The sequence below is a fragment of the Alligator mississippiensis genome, chromosome 2, assembly GCF_030867095.1.
Source record: "Alligator mississippiensis isolate rAllMis1 chromosome 2, rAllMis1, whole genome shotgun sequence".
Classification (NCBI taxonomy): domain Eukaryota; kingdom Metazoa; phylum Chordata; order Crocodylia; family Alligatoridae; genus Alligator; species Alligator mississippiensis.
In genome coordinates this window covers 34,345,156-34,365,792 of record NC_081825.1, presented here as the reverse complement: position 1 = coordinate 34,365,792, position 20,637 = coordinate 34,345,156, and the positions used below count along the sequence as shown (strand labels likewise).

At 43.8% G+C, this 20,637-nt stretch overlaps 1 protein-coding gene across 2 annotated transcripts in view; it reads right to left on the bottom strand.

The window, feature by feature from the left end:
* The window catches only part of LAP3 (leucine aminopeptidase 3), a 28,426-nt gene extending 7,789 nt beyond the window's left edge, over positions 1-20,637 (bottom strand). Inside the window, exons 1-9 of one of the 2 annotated variants that reach the window (XM_019480019.2) lie at positions 20,496-20,637; positions 19,497-19,612; positions 19,099-19,153; positions 16,575-16,680; positions 13,760-13,919; positions 9,165-9,329; positions 7,890-8,048; positions 4,276-4,400; positions 1,154-1,242 (exon numbers count right to left, since the gene is read on the bottom strand). In XM_019480019.2, coding sequence (XP_019335564.1) covers positions 1,154-1,242; positions 4,276-4,400; positions 7,890-8,048; positions 9,165-9,329; positions 13,760-13,919; positions 16,575-16,680; positions 19,099-19,153; positions 19,497-19,612; positions 20,496-20,597 — 1,077 coding nt within the window. In that variant the 5' untranslated portion in view covers positions 20,598-20,637. Of the gene's footprint in view, positions 1-1,153; positions 1,243-4,275; positions 4,401-7,889; positions 8,049-9,164; positions 9,330-13,759; positions 13,920-16,574; positions 16,681-19,098; positions 19,154-19,496; positions 19,613-20,097; positions 20,173-20,495 lie in introns of those variants that run through there. The other variant, XM_014607722.3, reaches the window with a different exon arrangement.

Genomic DNA, 20,637 nt, shown 5'->3' with positions numbered 1-20,637 from the left:
AATATTTTATAAGGAGTTATTTTCAAAGCAATTTTAGGCATCAAAAAATTTCACAGGCTGGGCAAGGATAGAAGCTGATAGAGCAGAGCACACGTCTGATCACTGCCCCTTAACAAAGTCCATTAATATTTCAAATGGCTGTTACTGAGTAGAGGTTTGTTCAGTGTAAACATAATTCTTACTGCAACTGTATTCCCAGAAGAAAAAGGGAATTGCAGAGTAGCACAGAGGCAGGTACCACCCCTGCAAATAGCTTCTATCACTGTGGGTTTGGAGGTTTCTTCCCCTTCAGATTTTGAGGTGTCGTCTCTCCAGATCTCTGGTTCTTTTTGGCCCCATCTTCTTTGCAGGGATGCAAACTTTGCAAGGTAAACCTTGAAGCCTCTTTTCAAGTCTTTGGCTCTTCCATGGGCAAGTGTGACATAGCCCCCTTATAACCATCGCACTACTGAACTACAAAATTATTGGTATAGCTCATAGCAAAGCATCAAGGAACTGAAAGATTCAAAATTCACAATATAATAAAAGAAATTCTGAAAGGGAAACGTTGGTCTGTCCATCAACACTTGCATAGAAATAGTTCATATATAGCATTATGGTCCTTGTTACCAGTCAACAAAATGGGGGGTTTTATTTTGGATTTTTTAAAAAATGTGTAATATGGGGGCTTTATTCTGCAAACTACTCTGCATAAGCAAACCTCTGCCCTAGAATTTTTCTTAAGTAGAGTAGTTCGTAGAATAAAGACCTTGGTTATGTCAGCAGAAAACTAATGCTTGCATGTCTCACTCAAGATATATTGCAAGCAAGTGTCTTAAAAATCTATTGAAAGCAATTAACATGTTACGCTCTCTGTATGAGAGCTTAGCTTTTACTATCTTCATATGCACCATAACATCCCTCTGTGCTGATTCAACATTTTCCAGAGCCTGCAGTAAATGACTGAGCTTTTTAGCCTTCCCCTGTAATTTATAAATGCATCTAAGTCTCTCAAATAAAACTGAAAAAATGCTAAGTTAGCAATTTAAGTAACACATTGTTTACAGGCACTGGTTTCCATTTTAAATGGTATTTTTACTATGACAGAAGCAATATAACTTGATCGATTAGTGAGTTTTGATGAATAGGTCCTAAAGACAAGTTTAATACACACCTGTATTGTTTTTCCATTCTTGGCTCTAACTACATCTCCAGGTTTGCTTGCCCTACCACTTGGCATATTTTCACAGAGAGGTGCCAAACCTGTTAGAAAAGAAAGTATTACTGCAGTCTCTCTCTCAAGTTTTCACTATTAAAAAAAAACAAACCCCAAAGAACCTTTTAATACTAAATCACTCCAAAGACACGGATAGTATTCTTATCTTGATTTACAGTTTCTAGGTCTGTACTTAGACAAGGTTCCTTGGGTGAATTTGATATCTTTTATTAGACCAACCCAAATTGTTGGAGAATAGTTATTAAGCAAGCTTTTGGGTTCAAAAACCCTTCGTCAGGCTAAGGAAGCTTCAGCAGTTGGTGTGTGCTCTTCCTGGATGGAATGAAAAGTAAAGAAGCCAGGGGCTGGGCTGGGCTGGGCTGGGCTGGGGAGTCAGTTGCCAGGCAGATTGTAATGTATCAAAAATCCAATGTCTATGTTTAGTCCCTGATCTCTAGTATCAATTTTATAAGAAAAACAAAACAAAACTGAGATATGTAATGCAGTTTCTTCATCACATCAAGCGTCTTTATTTGTTAACATGCAACGTTCCTTTGCCTACATCAGTTTCATGCCATGAATTACTTTACACTTGATCTGAGCCTTCAAGAGGCCAAGAAGTTGTACGGTCTCTAAAGCAACAGCTATAAAGTTTTTCATGTGAATGCTGAGCCTTCCTGACAATAAGTCAAGCCTTCAACATGTAGCTCTGGCCATGCTAATTTCATACACTTAGAAAAGCATCTGCTTCTTTCTGGAATGCTACAGCTTTCCAGCTATTTTACTGGTAAATTCTACTTACTGGAAAAAAAATATCAGAGAAAAATCAAGAGATCCAGTGGGAAACAGGAGAGTGGTTTTTAGCCTTCCCCTGTAATTTATAAATGCATTTAGTCTCTCAAATAAAACTGAAAAAATGCTAAGTTAGCAATGCAACTAACCACTCTCAAAGCTCCAAATCTAGCCATGGCCATGATCTAGAGGAAAATAGCAACCCACCAGTCACACACCAGGAAGCCCAGTCTGTGTTCTATCTAGATCACAATGAAGATGACAATACTAGGCTGTGCAGATGACTTTTCAGTGGAGTAGTGCACATGGACTTTATTGCACTTGTAATTTCCACTTCGGAGTAAAGATATTCATGATTTTAAAGAAAGTACGTATCTATGTGTTACACCGCCCTCTATTGGTTATATGCAAGAGGACAGCCAAACATTTTTAGTTACCTTTTAGGAAGAGATTCTCGAACTTTTTTATATTGTAATTCTCATCCTCAAAGATACAATCAATTTGTATCACAAATCAATTTGTTTACTCATGGCTATGCAGCATCTTTGCATCATGTACCACCGCTTATATGGGAAAATACCATTACCTATTTTTCATTAATAACTGTGTCATCAATACACTCCAACTTTTTTCCAAAAATGGCAGGAACTGTCAATACAGGGCAATTTCAGGATATCTTGCAGGAATAACTGGATGACCTCAAGGACCGCAACAACAGAAACAGATTTAAATTCAATAATGCAAAATGCAAGGGCATGCATTTAAGGACCCATAACAAGAACTCTGGCTACAAGATGTCAGTTCATCATTTGGGCAAAAGAGACGAAGAAAAAAGCCTGGGTGTGTGGTATTGCATTACAGGATGACTATAAGTCACAAATATGATGCAGCCGTGGGGGGGAAAAAAAGGAAAAACACTCCTAGGTTGCATCAGGTGAGATACTAGCAGTAGAGATAGGGAAGAATCAATTCCATTGTACAAGGCAAGACCTCATCGGGCACAGTGTACAATTCTGGCTATCTATGCATGAGAAAATGAACAGGTGCAGGGAGGGCCACTAGGATGATCAGAGAAATGGAATGCTTATCTTATAAAAGGAGACTAGAAGACTATGGCTTGTTTAGCCTAAGCAAAATGAAGTCTGAGAGGGGATCTCATTTTCCCCTGTATATACTCTGGAGAGGGCATGGGGGGAAACCAAGGAGGGAAAAGAATTACTCAGACTAAACAACAAAAATAAATATGTAAAAACTGACCACACAAAAATAGAGTCCTGAAATCAGATGAAGGCTTTTAACCAGAGGAATGAAGTTCTACAGCAGCATTTGGAAAGGCGTACTGGTGTAACTTTAAGATAGATCTTGCTAAGTTCATGAAAGGGACTCTTATCACCCATGGACTCTATTCTAGAACATCTTCCCCCCCAATTTGGTTCTCCCCCCACATATGAACAGTGCCTGATGCAGTGGAATGCTCCATTAAACTTGCTAACTGTGGAACTGGAACTTTGAGAACCAAAGATTGCAAATGTTATTACCAATGCCAGATTTGTGAGCAGTGAGTTGATCATGTAAGTTTAATTGCATAGTAATACTTTGCACATCTTTTTCACACCTACTCTTCTTTTGATACTAGGTTCTTTGGTTCTACGCTCAGGCTTGTATCATTACCAAAGCATTAACTCAGAATTTCCACCTGATAAATGACAGGAAGTCAGCTATACATCTCCACTTTTCTACAATATCCATCTCAAAGCACTCTTCTATTTTCATAAAGTATACGGTTAAATTGATGCATAGATTTCTTAGACATGCAATACCAAGCAAATCCTAACCAGGAGTCCAGACAGTGAGAGATCCAAGTCTTCATACCCATGACTTCTGCATGAATTATATTTTGGTTTTATCCAGTCTTACAATATGCTCTGGTCTCCTAGGGCAGGCCATTTTTGACGAATTGGCAAAATATCTCCTCACACACACATCATCATGAAAAAGATTGGGCAAGTAGGTAAAATGACTGAAAGGAACCGCCAAGTGCCCCTGACTAGGAAAACTGTAAAAACTCTTTTGTTGGGAGACTGGGCAGGGACCTACTTGGGATGGTTTAGGAACAATAAATCTTGTATCTGTGCAGAGGACTGGACAAGGTGACTCAAGGTCCCTTCCAACCCCATGATTCTATTATGACGTGGAAGTACAATTTCCTCACTGATCCTAAAAATAGCTTTGCCTAACACAATTTAAATCTAGGATTTGATGACGTTTTGTCCCCTCCTCTTACTTACCAATTATATTAAGAGGTAGATTTAGCGTTGCTGCTGTTGCAATGGCTGAGCACACAGTTGCTGCTCCTCCCATATCTGCTCTCATTGCATCCATACCTGAAGAAGGCTTTAATGAAATGCCACCACTGGAGAGGTGGAGAATAGAAAATCTCATTCAACAATTATGAATTTAACACTATATGACTTTCAAATAGCTCCTGGGTTCATCAGTATATTTTAACAGTAACATCAATAAATGCAGGGTAGAGAGGTCATATGTTTTTTAGCAAAACTTTGCAAGTGTCCTTAAAAACAGCATACCTGATTTTTGTTAAAAAATAAGATCTGTCCAAATCATCTCTTTGTAGTAGCTTAATAGGACATAATAAAACCACCCCTAATTTGCAATGTATTGAATATAACACAACAGATGTGCATTACTCTTCCAAATATAATTCAAAAGCCAGTCACCATAGTACACGGGCAAAGTAGTAGCCATAGTAAATCGGTATAAAGTAGAGCAGACTGATGAATTACTCAATAGCTGCTCTTTCAAGCAAAAAAGGTTTTGAGATCAACTTCTGTAAGGACTACAGTCTTTTCACTCTGCCCAAACACATTTCAAAGCAAAAGCAGATACTCTGTAGGCGACTGTTTATTCTAAAAATTACATCCCTCGTTGAAAGCTATAACAAAGCCAAAATGAATAAATGAGAAGCAAGGATTTCTTAGGGCGATATTTTTATTGGACCAGCGAGGCAGTTGGAATATAGTTAGATTAGCTTTTTTGAACACATGAAATTGTTGTATCCCTGATAAAGAATGTCTTGCATTTGGAAGATTGTCTAACTTTATTCCAACTATGTAATTTGTCTAATAAAAGATATCACTAAGAAATCCTTGCCTCCCACATCATTTCTGGACCATCACAGCTACATCATGCTTCTACTAAAATAAACACACACGCACACAATCATTTAGGCCAGTCCCATGCCTGCCATCCCACTGAAGCTCTTTCACTTTTAGAAGCAAAAGGATGCCAGGTCTGCACGATGCAGACTCTTAAACTTGCCCTATCCCAGAGACATTCAACTTATCTTTTATGGCTGGTTCATGGCAATGTCACTGAAGGACATATTGAGAATGAGGAAAGCATCCCCCTCCACATATCATAGTATTAGGGGGGAACTAGCCAGAATTCATCCTTGCTTACTTAAGCTCACCCAGAGGATAACCTTTAAAGGGGTTACAGTATCAGAAATGAATAGCTAAGCTCCATTGCTAGTTACTCTATGCACCCTCCAGTTTCACAGACAGGAAGAAAAAGAGAGGTAGTTAGCTGTGTTAGCCTGAAGTGCAGCAGAAGGTGGAGCAGGGTGGTACCTTAACAGGTTTAGAGGGGCATAAACTTTCATAGGTGACATCCTGCTTCATCAGATGCTATATTAGAAAGGAAGAATGCAAAGATGGGAGTTCTCTTCCCTTATGTCAAGAGACACGGTCCTCTCATCAGGAGAGGCGTTGTGGAACCTTTGATTCCTGCACTCAACTCACTCAAAGCATTACACTATTAACTGTATTTACTTCCATATCACAAATACCTTTTCCCTAAACATCAGCTCCCAGAATTGGGATGTGTGTCTTGAGCAGAGAAGCACCCCATGTCAGCAACACCCTGCTTTGATTGCTGCTTCCAGCCACAGTGGCATTTCTATTCAGACAGTTCAGGGAATCAATTTACTCCATGGCTCATTGATCTTCACCCCACAGGTGTTAATGATCATATCTCCTTTCTAATGGTCCTGACGTTCCATTTATCAAGCTAATCTTTCTTCTAGCATATTTACTGTCTTCTAGCTACTCCTGGTCTCTTTTCTCCAATTCCATATTGCTGCAGACTGTTTTTAGCTCTTTTCAAAATCACAGATCCACCCACAGAGATTAGTTTTTAGCAGCTAGGGTTTCAGTGCTTGATAAGCAGGAAAGAGAAGGTGAATATGCTGAAGATAAGGCTTTGTCCCTGCTCTATGCAGCTCTGGAATAATCTTTTTTCTGTATTCCATCTGCCATAAAACATGGTGTGTGTCTTATTTGGGGGCATATATTATGCAAGAAAATACAGTACTAATTGTGGGACCTATCAGTTTACTAGCCAACTCCATGCATGAGTGGTAGAGATGAAGTAATAGCTTTGGCCTATGTGAATGCATAGAGCAGAGATGGCCAACCTGCAGCATGAGTACCACAAGTGGCATGGCAAACCTCTGTGTGTGTGGCACACAACAGATCATGGAGGGGACAGACCACAGTGGGAAAATCAGGCAGGGAGCAAAAAGCAGAGCATGAGATCAAGCAAGGAGCAGGAGATCAGGAAGAAGAAAGCAGAGCAGGAGATCAGACAGGGAGAACAGGGTATGGAACAGAAAGCAGAGCAGCAGCTTGGGAAGAGGATTGGAGTGACACTTCAGGAAGGTGTGGGGTCAATTTGTAGCACACTGAAAAAAAAATGCCCCCCCACTGGCACAGACAGCAACAGACACAGTGCTGTACTCTAGAAGAACTTTTTTTTCTCCCTTAGGTTTTTTTTCTGGAGAAACTGACCTACAGCACAAATCAGCCTCTCTGACCCTCTGCAGCAAGTACATTTCCAGGCTGATTTACTGATAAAAGTAATTTTAAGAAGTCTATTTTGAAAGGACAAGAGACAAAGTTTTCATAAACAAAGTTTTACATTTTTTTCCATAACAGCTCATATCAAGACAATACCAGAGGCACATACAACACCTAGATAGATTTGAGGACAAAAGCATTTTAAATATTTTCCCTTTACATACTGAATTCACCTTGAAGATGCTGCAATTCCCTTGAAACAACTGAAAAAATAACACTAACTACAGGAGCTGACTTGTACAAAGGAAACACAGGATTCTTAACTTGGCAAATGAGCAAGACAGAAGCGTATTTACTTGACAAGTCCTGTTTTACATACATTTACTTGGTATATTTAAACCCGTGGATACTCTGCTACAGGTTAAGATCTTAATTAAGTTTTGCTATTGAAGCTCTGCATTTCTGATAAAGTTTTATTCTATTTATTTATTCATTCTATTTCTACTCTATTCTTATTTCAGACAGTCCTAGGAGAAAATTCATTAAACAGAAATGATTGCTATTACTACTAAATGAGTGAACATAGAGAGAGATTTTATTGGCTAAGAAATAAAACTGCCAGAACATTCATTTTAGAAAGAGGAAGATTTATAAATTTCCAGGGTTTCCCAAAATGTATTAAAGCAAGATGCTCTCGTTGGCCAATAAGAAAATCCTTTCTTTTAGTGATTTCCAAAAGAAAAAAGGTGATATCTATTTAAATTTAAAATACTGTTGATTTTCCAAGTAAGAACAAACAGTAGTACTAATAGGCCTATTAGTATGTTCAATCTGATAAACTCTTTAATTTGTTGGCATATTTGCTGGCATTCCTCCCTCCTCCCCTGCAATTTAACACTACACAATGAAACAGAAAAGCTTTAGATAATTAGTATGTTTTTGGGAACGTAAGCAAGTGGCACACTAGCAAATATTTTGCTGATTCAAACTAAAACCACAAGCGGATCAAATGTTAATATGATTACCTATCAAATGTAACTCCTTTCCCAACAAGCACCAATGGAGGGTCATTTGCATTAGCGCTGCCAGAATAGTGAATCTCCAAAAAGACTGGAGGCTCCTCTGAACCCTTAGCTACACTCAAGAATGCTCCCATCTGCTGCTCTTCTATCCAGGATTTTGATCTGCAATACAGACAATATTTATTTTAATAAAATTAATTAAAAATAAACTGAACCATCTGTATAAAAAAATTATAACTCATAAGAAGTTATAAACCTATCTTCAAATAATGCTATAATCCCCTAGATAACAGACTGCAAAATAAACCAAGTCCCATCCATTACTCCTCCTTCATGGGTGGGTTGCTTTTTTTTTTTTTAGAAATTATAGGGCTGAAAAATATCAGACCTTCACATCCCAGACCTTGCTTTCTGGGGGACCTGAATAAAATTGTCATGAGATTGTACCTGAATGCACCAAAGCACAAAGATAGATCTATGGTATCGAGGAAACTACTACAAGCTCTGGGCAAATTAATGACAAGTAATGTCTGTTTGCTTACCATTTCCAAAAGGTGAATAATTATGAACTGGAATTAGGGATGTAGAATTAATTAGAAAAATAATATAAAACAGAAGTAATATGAAACAGAGATACTAAAAAGATGGGAAGTGGTATCCCTAGTCTATTCAAGCTCTTTCTTTAGCGCTCTATTGGCGTATCCACACATCACCTTACGGCACCATATGGCACACTAAGGTGACAGAGATCATGCAAGTCTACACGAGATTGCCAGCTACATTGCCATAGCAGCATGCTCCCATGGCATAGCATGCCACTACAGCAACATAGCAGCGAATTCTATCCGTGCACTGTGTGTACGGCACAGTAACAGCCTGTACTGTGTCATGCTTTAGGTACTTCCAAAGATACTAAAGGAAGTACAAAAAAAGTACTAAAGCCCAGCGCCATAGTAACGTCACCATACAGCAACATGTAGAGGCACCCTGTGAACTCGTGCTCATACTGACCAGGTAGCTCACTTGTTCACCTTCTCCTAGCGTGCTTCCTCAGCCTATGGAGGTGGCTAGGATCCTTAATACCGAAAACAGGAGTAACTCAGAATTGCTGGGCACTAACTACAGCACTCATTTATTTACATTTTACACATAAATATCTGCCTTTCCCTTGTCCACTAAAATGACAACAGGGAAAAAATGGGCAAACCCTATAACATTTTATATGCTGCACCTGAAACCAACAACAATTTCCAAAGGAATGATTTAAACTGAATTCACCTGATATGGATCTTCATGCTGCTATTAGCGGCTTTGAGTTTCTGTTCAACAAGTTCAGCAAATTTAATTGGTGTTATATAGTTTGCTGGGGCCTCCATCAAGTGTCGAGCCAAATTTTGACCTTCACCGTAGATGGTACCTTTTTGCCAGGCTTCTTTTCCATCACTGGAAATATCACAAAATTAACATCATTATGAACCCTTGAAAAGGAAGGTTCATCGTTTAGCTGTTTCCTACATTCTGGAAGTAAAACTGCCTAACTGCATGATATATGGTATGAAGGAATGTGACAAAAGATGAGGATAGTAACGGATCAGATCCAAGGCCCACCTGGTCCAGTAACCCACCCGATAGCAGTTGCCACCAGATGCTTCAGACATAATTGTAAGGGCCCTGCAGTGAGTAGATATGGAATTATCTAGAACACGGGTTAGCAAGCCCTGGCACGCGTGCTGCACATGGCACGCAAGGCCATTTTGCTAGGCACGCCATGGCCAGCCCCGGCTCTGGGTAGCTGCTGCCAGCTGGGAGCCCCAGCTGCTCCCAGCAAGGCTTGCAGCATCCCAGCTGCCTGTTGGGAGCAGCCCAGGCTCCCGGCTGGCAGCACCTACCCAGAGCTGGGGCCGGCTGCAGCCAGGAGGCTCCGAACAGCTGTGCCGGGCTCCAGGCTCCATACTGGCGCATGCACCCGCACATTGGAGTGGGCAGTGTGGGAGGGGCCTGAGGCAGCACAGCCCTGGTTTCTCCCCCACTCCCAGCACAGAGGTGATAGCAGGGTTCCAGAGCCCAACACAGGTGTTTGGAGCCAGCCTGGGCTCTGGGCAGCGGCAGCAAGCAGGCTGCAAACAGGTGCGCTAGGCTCCATAGCTCTGGCATCAGCTCCATGCTGGCAGCGACTGCATGGGCACTTCAGGGCAGGCTGTGCTGCTCCACTGTCCGCTTCAAGGTGCACACGCAGTCGCCGCCAGCATGGAGCTGATGCCGGAGCTATGCAGCCCAGCACAGCTGTTTGCAGCATGCCCACTGCTTGCTGCAGCTGCCCAGAGTCCAGGCTGGCTACAAGGAGCTGCGCCGAGCTCCAGAAACCTATCACCTCCATGCCAGGAGCGGGGGAGAGACCAGGGATGCACTGCCTGAGGCCCCTCCCCCACTGCCTGCTCCAACATATGGGTGCACGTGCCGGTGTGGAGCTGATGCCAGAGCCTGGCACAGCTGTTTGGAGCCTACCGGCTGCAGCCGGCCCCAGTTCTGGGGAGCTGCTGCCACCCAGGAGCCCAGGCTGCTCCCAGCAGGCAGCTGGGATGCTGCAAGCCTTGCTCGGAGCAGCTCAGGCTCCAGAGCCAGGGTAGCTGCTGGCAGCCACAGAGCCCGGGGTGGGGGCAGAGACTTTGGGTGGGGGGCACAAGGCAGCAAGGCATCTTGCCATGTACCCCTTGCCCTTTGTTCTTCTGGCATACCAGCACTCTGGCACCTTCCAAGGTAGGCATTGTGGTATTTTTCGGCACTCCAGCCAAAAAATGTTGCCTACCCCGATCTAGAAAATTATCCAAAATGCATTCACCTTAATTATGCTGATTCTGGAAATTATTATGCTCCAAGTATCCATCCTTTTTTTGTGAATCTTGCTAAATTAGGATTATTTCATGAAAGTGAAGCCTGACAAGCAGGATTCTAGCTTCACAGCACAGTTCTGGTCACTAGGCCTGTGCAAGTCGGCAGCGATCCGATCTGGCTTCGGATCTGGCCGCTTTGGATGGCCGCAATCCAATCCAGAGTTCCGGACCAGGTTTCTGCCTCCGAAGCTTCGGCCAGATCGAGAACTGGCCATAGGGTATAATGGGAGAATCAATTAAATATCTATAACTTAGTTGTTTTTTGTCTGATCTGGATGAAACTTGCAGGGATGGTAGCCTCTGCTGAGAGCATGAAACCTGCCAAGTTTCAAGATCAGTGCAGGGGTTTGGGGGGAACTGCATCCCAAATTCATGAAAGCCAAACTCATGTCATGGCTGTATGTTACACCACAGGGGGATCAAAACTGCAGGGCTGGTAGCTCTTACTGAGGCCACAAAGCCTGCCAAATTTCAAGGAGATCGGTGTAGGGGTTTGGGGGAAAGTGCACCTCAAGCTGTGGACAAGCAAAACTCGTGACACGGGTGACACTGAGTGTGTTCAGGCGCAGCAGGGTGACAGCTGCAGGGATGGTGGCCCCTGCTGAGGCCATGATGCCCACCAGCTGTCAAGGAGATCAGTGCAGGGGAGTTCTGGGGCCCTGCACCCCTAGCTGCTGATGGATAAAACTCGTGCCAAGACTGTGTCCATCTTGGGGCAGTTGATTGTTTGTATTGATTCTTTCATCTCCTTAGCCTGGTTTTGTAGGTGGTAATTGATGCTCCATAAGTTGCTATGTAGTAGCTAGGTACTGTGTATTGAGCTGGTCCCGGAGTCCCTGGTCCCTGAGTGAATCATGATTGATTGATTGGTAATTGGTAACACAGCAGCTTAGCAGCCAGGCCTGCAGTAGTGTCTCCCCTCCCCGCCCCAAGCCAGAGACAGTCAGTCCCACAAGCACCCATGGGAGTTTTGCTTGTACGCAGCTTGAGGGGTAGTTCCCCCCAAACCCCTGCACTGATCTGCTTGAAACTTGGCAGGCTTTGTGGCCTCAGTAAGAGTTACCAGCCCTGCAGTTTTCACCCCACTACGTTGCAACGCCTAGATGTGACATGAGTTTTGCTTTCGAGAATGTGGGGTCCTGTTCCCCCTAAACCCCTTCACCAATCTTCTTGAAACTTGGCAGGCTTCATCCTCTCTGCAGAGTCTACCACCCCTGAAAATTTCATCCAAATCAGACAAAAAACAACAAAGGTATAGCTATTTTATTGCGTCCCCATTATACCCTATGGCCGCATCTCTGAGGCGGCTCCGAGGCAGCTCCGAAGCTCTTCAGGCGCTCTGAACCGCTTCGGGAAGCCTAATGAGACCAGCGCTTCGACCCAGATGTGCTGCTTTGGACCCCGAAGCGTCTGAAGCTTCTCCGGATCTGAAGCTGTGTCCGAAGCCTCGCACAGCCCTACTGGTCACTGTCAACAGCCTAAGATGTTCACAGAGGGGCACCTCTACATCCTAACTAGGAAAAAATAATTGCTTTCATTTTACATGTGGGAAACTGAAGCACCAAGAAATTAAGTGATTTGCCCCAGGTTACATAGGAAGTCTGCAACAAAGCTGGGAACTGAACACAATTCTTCTAATCCAACTCGCACTGGTAGCCACAAGAGCAGCCATTTTCTGAGATGTTACTATTTCAGAGACCAGTAATTTAAAGAAAAAGGTGGTGCTGCTTGGGGAAACAGATAAATGCAACATTATGGTATACCAGTATGGTTATGCCTGCTACTGTAGCCCGGGGGTTAGCCTGCCAGCTTCTCAAGGCAAAGACCTGGGTTCAAGACCCACATCCACCTTGACCTGGGGCTCTTGGCTGCATGTCCAGTTGCCTTTGTCTTTAGAACAGAATACCCAGAGAATTCATGGAATCTCCACCCATGGAAGTTTTCAAAAGCAGGTTAGAAAGACAACTGAGTGGGATGGTTTAGTCATTTAGGATCCTGTCTTGAGTGGAATGTTAGATTAAGTGACATTGTAAGGTCTCTTCCATCCCTACTTTCCTATGAGCAGGATATGCTTAAGAGCATTAGATTTCTCTAGATTATTTCTAAAAGAGTGTAAGCTTCTCCCTTGAAAAACTATTTACCCATGTATACCTGGGACTTATGCTCAAAGAATGATATTTAATATCCTTTCACACAGGGTGTAAATGCAGGAGACCTACAAGTTACTGGAGTAATATACAACAAAAGACACCGGAGTTCAAAAAGGAAATCGGGGAACTTTGCTGGGGAAGCTCTGTTACGAGAAACCTGTTATTACTTTCAGCTCCCGAGTAACAGCATCCTCTCTCCATAATAAAAAAAGGAGCCGCTTCTCCTTTTTTCACATTATACATTGCTGATAAGAGAATATCTAGTAACTTGCTAGAACTCAAAAAGCATTAGATATTTCTGGATCCAAGCACTTGTGCTTAATGGCACAACCCAATCTATAATGGACAAAGATTAAGGGGGAAAAAAATCTTTCCCTTTGGACGAATTATTAAAATTGGTTACTGTAAATATTTCTGGTATCTTCCTCCAATATATATGGTACTGGCTACAGGTAGTGACAGGGTATTAGATGAATTGCTTGTCAGATCTGGTGCAGCATTTCCTTTTCCTGGGAAGGGTTTGTTCATTAATAGAGACAACTCCCACACTTCATGGGACTATGAAAAGTGCCACATAGCTCATAAAAGATGGAGGGGTTTTGCCCCTTCTTCTTTCTTAATCCCAAACCCTTTGTTGCTTAATTTGTTCTTGCCTCATAACATACCAACAGTGACTACAGTGATTAGCCTGTGAAGCAAATGCTGTAGAAATGACTTGGTTACTAAAATATTTCATGCAACACAGATTAAATGGAAAAGGGATAGTGGGGTAGAAGCGACACATACGCTAGGTATCCAAGTGTTTTACAAGTACAACTTTGTTTGCCATCACCTTCCATGTAGCTGAGGAGTAACGACAGGCTTCTTTCTTTTCTTAAACTCATCATACTCATACAATCCAAGGACTGCTCCTTCTGCAGCAGCCTGAGCATCTCCACAGGGATCCACTTCAACACAAGGGATCTCTAGATCCTGAACCTGCCTGCATCCAGCTGGATAAAACAAGACACTGATAAGGTTGTGTCCTCAACAGAAGGCTTTGAAGCAATTATTTTCAAGAAGAAAAAACAAGTATTATGGACACCTGCTAAAAAGACAGAAACCATCCAAAAAAAATCCAACAGCAAAGTCAATATCCACAATTAAAAAGGCCATATATTGGTAATATTCAGACATTTATGAACTTTGAATATAATTTAGCAAGTAACTAAGCCAATAAGCATTTCACAATAACCTTATGAAAAAAAGAGAGGTAACTACACAATTCTGGGGCATTTTGGTAATCAAAGTTTCAGGCCATCACAAATAAAGTTGTAGTACAATGTACTGCTAATAAACTTACTTTTTAAAAAATTACAAAAACCTTGTTACAGGCACTTTTATAACTGGCAGAAAATACAAACATACTATACAAACTCTCTTTTGCCTATGAAAAACTTAACGATGGTTAGGCCACAGGCACCGTAATATCAATTAGCACTCTCACTTGCTTGTTTGGGCTTCCCAGTCTGTCTGTCCCCGTCTTACACTTAAATTGGGGCAGGGAAGCGTTTTTGTTCTGTGTGTACAGAGCTCAGCATGATGCAGTTTTTGGTTACAGTTCCTACCTGCTTCAGTAAAAATAATAAAACATAAGGTTTGAGTTTGTCAAATATGAAATCCCTCCTAATTCAAATTCTAGAGGGAGAGAATTTATGAAGTTACTGGATGCCTTATAATCATACTTCATTACCCAGAGTACACTTTCAGGGATAGGAGAAAGACCTTGCAACCTCAAAAGATCCTTCTGCTTCCACAGGTAAGGAAATGCATTTAAAATTTTTTTATGTAAATCTCCCTCACAGTATAAAATGAAATCTTACCTATAATCTATGCAACATGAATAAATATCTAGGGTCATAACGAGTGCAAGGTTAACTGCAAAGTCAGCATGAGATTGTACTTAAAAGACTTACCAAATTACTTTGAACAGAAGCAATGAAATAAATAAGTGCCTTTTCCAATCCCTACAATTTGGAAAAGCTTGAGCAGCAGATATTAGAACTGTCTGTCTGAACACTCAGGAAGATGCTGCTGCATGGATAACGCTCTAATGAAAACCTCTAAACCAGGGCTGTTCAACTTCCATGCAGCCAGTGGCTGCACACCCTTCAGGCCACATGAGCAAGGGCCACATCAGGGCAAGCCACAGACCCCTATGCTGTGTACTGCATAGATGTGCCTGCAGTACCCCCCCCCAACCAGTACATCATGTTGCTGCAGGGCCTTGGACTCACCCTCTGCTTCCAATACAGCACTGCCTCATCCCTCTGGGGTAGGGACAGAAAGCAGCCACCAAAGGAGGGGAAGAGAGCCCAGGGTTTCTGTCTGCTGCTGCAATCAGAGCAACAGTGGGAGCAGTGGCTGAGGAGCCGAGGGCCACAACTTAATGCCTCACAGGCCATCAGTTGAACGGTGTTGCTGTAACCCAGGAAAACTATACTTTTTTTAAAAACGAAAGATTACTTCCTGAAGAAAGTAATGGCCTCACCTGGGAAAGACCAACGACTTGTAAGCAGTCAGTGAGAAAATGCATTTTCCAAGCTAGATCCTTAGATTTTATGTGCTATTTTTAGAGGTGCACCGATACTTCAGTCCAATATAGGATTGGCATCAATATAAAGAAAATTGACTGTATCAAAAATCAGCCTTATGTGGTTGATAATTTGACTACTAAATGCCCTGTGCATGTGCGCGGCCACAGCACAGCACGTAGGTGGCTAGAAGCACCAACTGGCAGCTTGGAGAGGTGTGATCAGCAGGCAAATCTGTTGTGGTGGAAGGGGAGGGGAGAGGGAAGGGATGTAGGGCTCAGATCAAAGTCCCCGTGTGGAGGGAGGGAGTAAGGCTTAGGCTGGGGCTCAGGCAGGCACCCAGGGCATGCGGGGGAGCTCCCACTGCTGCGCGCACCCTGGGAGGACACAGAGGGTGTGTACTCCTCAGATCTGCACGGGGAGGGGTAGGCTGCAGCTGTGGTCAGCGGTGCTGGGAGATGGAATTGGGGGGGGCTACAGTGAATTTTGATGTGGCTGCACCCCCCCATAGTCCTCTTCCCAGTGCCACTGCCACCTGTCCTGAGCTCAGCCCCCACTGGGAAGAGCCCAGCACCGCCCCGGCCCCAGCCCACAGTGGTAGTCCACCTCACCCAGATCCAGGGGGACACACCTCCCGGGGTGCATGCAGTGGCGGGTGCCCCCCCTTCTGATGAACCTGTTGTGGCTGCCCCGTCCCGGTCCAGGCAGCACCTGGCCCAGCCCCACTCCCTCCCTTACCGCAGGGGCCTCAATCTGTCCCCCACGCCCCTTCCCTTCCCCCTCCCCTTCCACCACAACAGACTTACCAGCTGGACACTGCTCTTCAAGCTACCAGGCTGGTATTAGAAACCAGATTGGTATTACCTGATATGCCTTCCTAAAAATTGGCTATCAGTATCAGCCCCAAAAATCTCTATCAGTGTACCCCTACTATTTTTCAACAAAATGTACAATGAACTATTTGATTTAAGTTCACATGCTTCATCACAATACAGTGCATCACATCTCAGTGTTAGTTTAATAGTTGAAACAAATATTTAGAACTGGAGTAAACATTAAATGAAATAAGTTAACCTGAAACAGCTGCCCGAATATTCTCTTTGCCTTCATCCCAGTTTTCTTGATCATTTACTCCAATGCTCTTCTTACCCAAGCCCACAACTACAACACTTGGAAAGTCCTGTGTAAAACCGACACAAAGTGGAATTATTTTCTTCACGAGTACAGCCAGTATGGAAGGTTAATAGCAATACTGAAAGCAGACATAACAGAAGCATAACATCCATCATTCAAAGCAAGTCGCTACACTATGATACAAATCTCTCCCGCTCCTATAAAATTTATACAGGAAAATGAAGAACTTCACTGCTGTCCAATTTATATTATTATTTGTACTGTGGTGGTGACTGGAGTTCTCAGCCAGGGCCCTGGGGTAGTATGCCCTACACATGCACCCAGAGGAGGTGGTCCACACTTCAAAGAACAATTTAAGTAACAGGATTATTCATAATATTTATGAATCATTTTCAGCAAGCTTGTAACAGAGTTTGTGTACAATTTTACCCTCTATCCATCAAACAACAAGGCAGGATGCTCATCCTGGACAAGGATCTTTTTCTCTCTCACTGCTCAGTGCTTCAGGCACAGCAGTAGGTTAATAATCTCTACAGCCTTCCCCATACTATTCTTGAGCATTAGAAAATAATACATTTTTCTTCTTCCACTGTCAAACTGCCATTTCATATTTTGAGCTCTTTTTAGAGTGCTAGATAACAGCACTACAAGGAAGTGTAGAAAGCTAAGTACACACCATCAGCCTGGGAAAGAAAGGGAGATTAACCCCTCTAAGGGACTGAAGAGCTGGCAGAAGGAAGGAGAAATAATTGAGGTGAAAGGAATCTCTTAAGTTATATATAATTTGATATACTTCCCTCCTAAAAGCGTACAGCAGTAGATTCCCCAAACCTTTCTAAACAAAATGAAATTAAAACATGGGGTCTCTTCAGATTTTCATTACAAATACAAGCATGTTTCTAATAACCAGTTTTCCAGCTGCAGTACTGAATTAACATGTAGCTCACAACAGACTGCAGCTTGGACACACTTTCTAGAATTACTACAGCTAGCAATGGTTCAAACTCCTGTTGTTACGACTTTACGCTCTCCCAAGAATACTGCCTAGGGAACAATTCTGGAGCATTTTCATGCAAAAAATTCCCACTTCCTTCACTGGTGGTTGTGTGCAAAAACAGCTACAGATCTAATCAAACTCCAGTGAAATACATGAGAGTCTTTCCACTGACTTTAAAGTCAATTGGATTAGGCCTTCCAGAAGAATTGCATATAGAAAACAACAAAAAACCACTAAGAAATTATGGCTTTGAAATCCCTTGAAAAAAAACCTTGGCTCAGTGCTATTGGAACCCAGAGGCCTTCAGGCCTGGGTTTCACCTTTGTGCTTAGCTTGAACTATGGTCGAGACATGCACCCAGTAAAAGGAGCAGATGGAAAAATACTGTCCCTGACTTGAAATGAATCAGGAAGTTGGATAACTAAATTGAATAAATATAACCTGGGTAAAAGAGGAACAATCAGGGCAAAACCTACCCCCACCTAAGAATGAAAAGATTACCTCATTAGTTCTCTCTAAACCGAAGCAGTGGGTTTTTAAAAACACCGCTTCAATTTAGGGAGAATTAAACCACAGTAAACTTCTGTGGTGTGTACACAAGGGTCGGGCCTGATCCTTACCTGCCTCTGCAGCAGCAGGGGGAGGGCAAGCTGCCGGTGGGCTGAGCAGTCCCTGAGCTGCGCTGGGGCTGGTGCTTCCCTCTGCCACAGTGGCAGTGCCTCCCAAGCGGCACCTGCCCGCAGGCACCTGGCCCAGGTGGCTCCAGGGGGCACCGCAGCCGTGGAGGAAAGCACCCGCTCCCCAGGCAGGCAGGCAGGCCACTTTTTTTTTTTCCCCTTCGGTGGAGCCTGCTTGCATGGGCGGCTGCCGGGCTGCCTGCACAGCCCATGAGCTGCACGGGGCCCAGTGCTCCCCTCCACAGCTGTAAGGTAGCAAACTAAAACACCTCGGAGGTGTTTTATTTTGCTGCGTCCCAAAGTCATTTAACGCACAATACGCTGCCGACAGTGTAAACAGCAACGCCATTAAAGCAGTGCAAAAGGGCATTTAAGCCGCTTTAAAGGCCAATTTTGTGGCATGTACAAAAGCCCCAGGAGCCCTTGACAAGACTTCAAGGCCTGATCAAATTGGGGGGGGGGGGGTAAGCATCTGCTTTGACTAGCTACAAACCTAAAATTTTAACTGCTAATGCTGCTTCAATTTTAATTAGAATTGTATCTGTTAGGGTTCAATAAACTTGCTTTTAGTTTAAGACAACCATGTCTTAGTCTCCTTGCCTGGTATAAGACCCATTATAGCATCATAGGGACGCAAAAGTGCACACAGACATCTTCTAGTGTACGATGAAGCATAAGTCTGCCATAACATGCTACATCCAAAATGGGTTTAAAATAAGAAACAATGCCAAGACTCGCATGGAGGTCACCAGACAAATCAATATACTTCATATAAACTGAGACATCATACCTGATACAAACCATGAAAGATGCGTGTTTTGCCTTTCTTCAAAAGAGGCCCGGATCTAAAACATAAGAAGTTCCAGACATTCTTTTAAAACTAAGATCATGATTTCTTGCGGCAACAATTTCATGCTCCAGCCACATAGTACCCTTTAACACCACACAAGGATGTTGCCTCATTACTGATTTTAAAAAGAAACAAAATTTACCCAATCATTGCTTCCACGCCCTGCAGCACCTATGTTCTTCTATGTACTGCTGCAGCTCAAACCTACCAAGCCTGTGAGGACTGAATACCAACGTACAAAACAGTATGGCTGCAAACTCTAACAATGAATTAAAACATGTATTTCCTGAAATGTCTTGATATTGCAAGACAGCTAAGAAACAGGCTTGAACACTCACATGGACAAAAGTTCTCTCAGCTTCCCGGATACACGTCTATCAAAAGCATCTCCTGCATCAGTAAACTGAGGAGGTCCCTCTTCCTTTTCATTTGCATAGATGCCCAAGACGAGGCCCTGAAAGAAAAGTTACGTGCACAAATTGAGCTCCCTTTGCAAACCACGTACACTCAGATGCAAGGGTCACATTTACAGCAAGCTCAGCACTCTGAGAATTAGGAATCTGTTTATGAGAGTTAAAGAGAAAATAGAAAAGAAAGACACAGGCCTGGGGCAGAGCACTTCAACCTCCTGGACACACCTTGGGATTGCTGTTCTTGGGCAAAAATAATTGTAAAAACCAGTCTGAATGAAAACTGTGGAACAAGAAATTATCCGCACACTGGACTGTGGTAGTCACCGTCTAAACAGGCACTGGGGATTCTTTCCTCATTACTTGCATTAGCTTTTGTGACCTGCCTCATTTCTACAGGTGTCCAGTTGCTTTTCTCTCCTAGCGCTGCCCCCCTCTCTCTCTGCTCCCTCTTGCTTGCATTTTGCACTCTAGCTTCTCTCCTGCTCTGCTTTCTACACCTCCTTTCACAGCCTCTGATGAAACAAACCTGGGTTGGCTGCATCTTGTGCGCTCTTCTTCTGGTGCACCAGAAGAAGACTGCCACATCTTGGGCACTCTTCCCAGAAAAGCGGGAATCAGCCCTGCCTCCTGCCGGACTTTACGCTCGCAGCGCCCTCGCCCGGGTCAGCACGAGCTGCCGACCACGAGACGCAGCGCAGAGCCCGAGCCAGAGGAGACCAAGGGCCGCAGCCCTCGCCAGGCAGCTCCAGCCCAGGCAAGGCCGCTGGTCAGAGCCGCGAGCAGGTCTGCCGGGCTGGGGCGGTGCCGCCGGGCCGCTTGCAGGGGGCTCCGGGGAGCGGGGTCCGCCCGGCGCCCTCCCCGCGCTAAGCGCAGCTCTCCCGCCATGGCCTCGGCCCCACAACCCGCGCACCGGCCCGGCCCTACCCTGCTCCCCGCCGAGCTGCTGGTGCTGCAGGCGCGCGGCCAAAGCGTCGGTCCCCGGCGGTGGCAGCAGCGCGAGCAGCGCGGAAGCAGCCCCCGCAGCATGGCCCGGCCCGGCCCGGCCCGCGTGCGCGCCCGAGGGGAG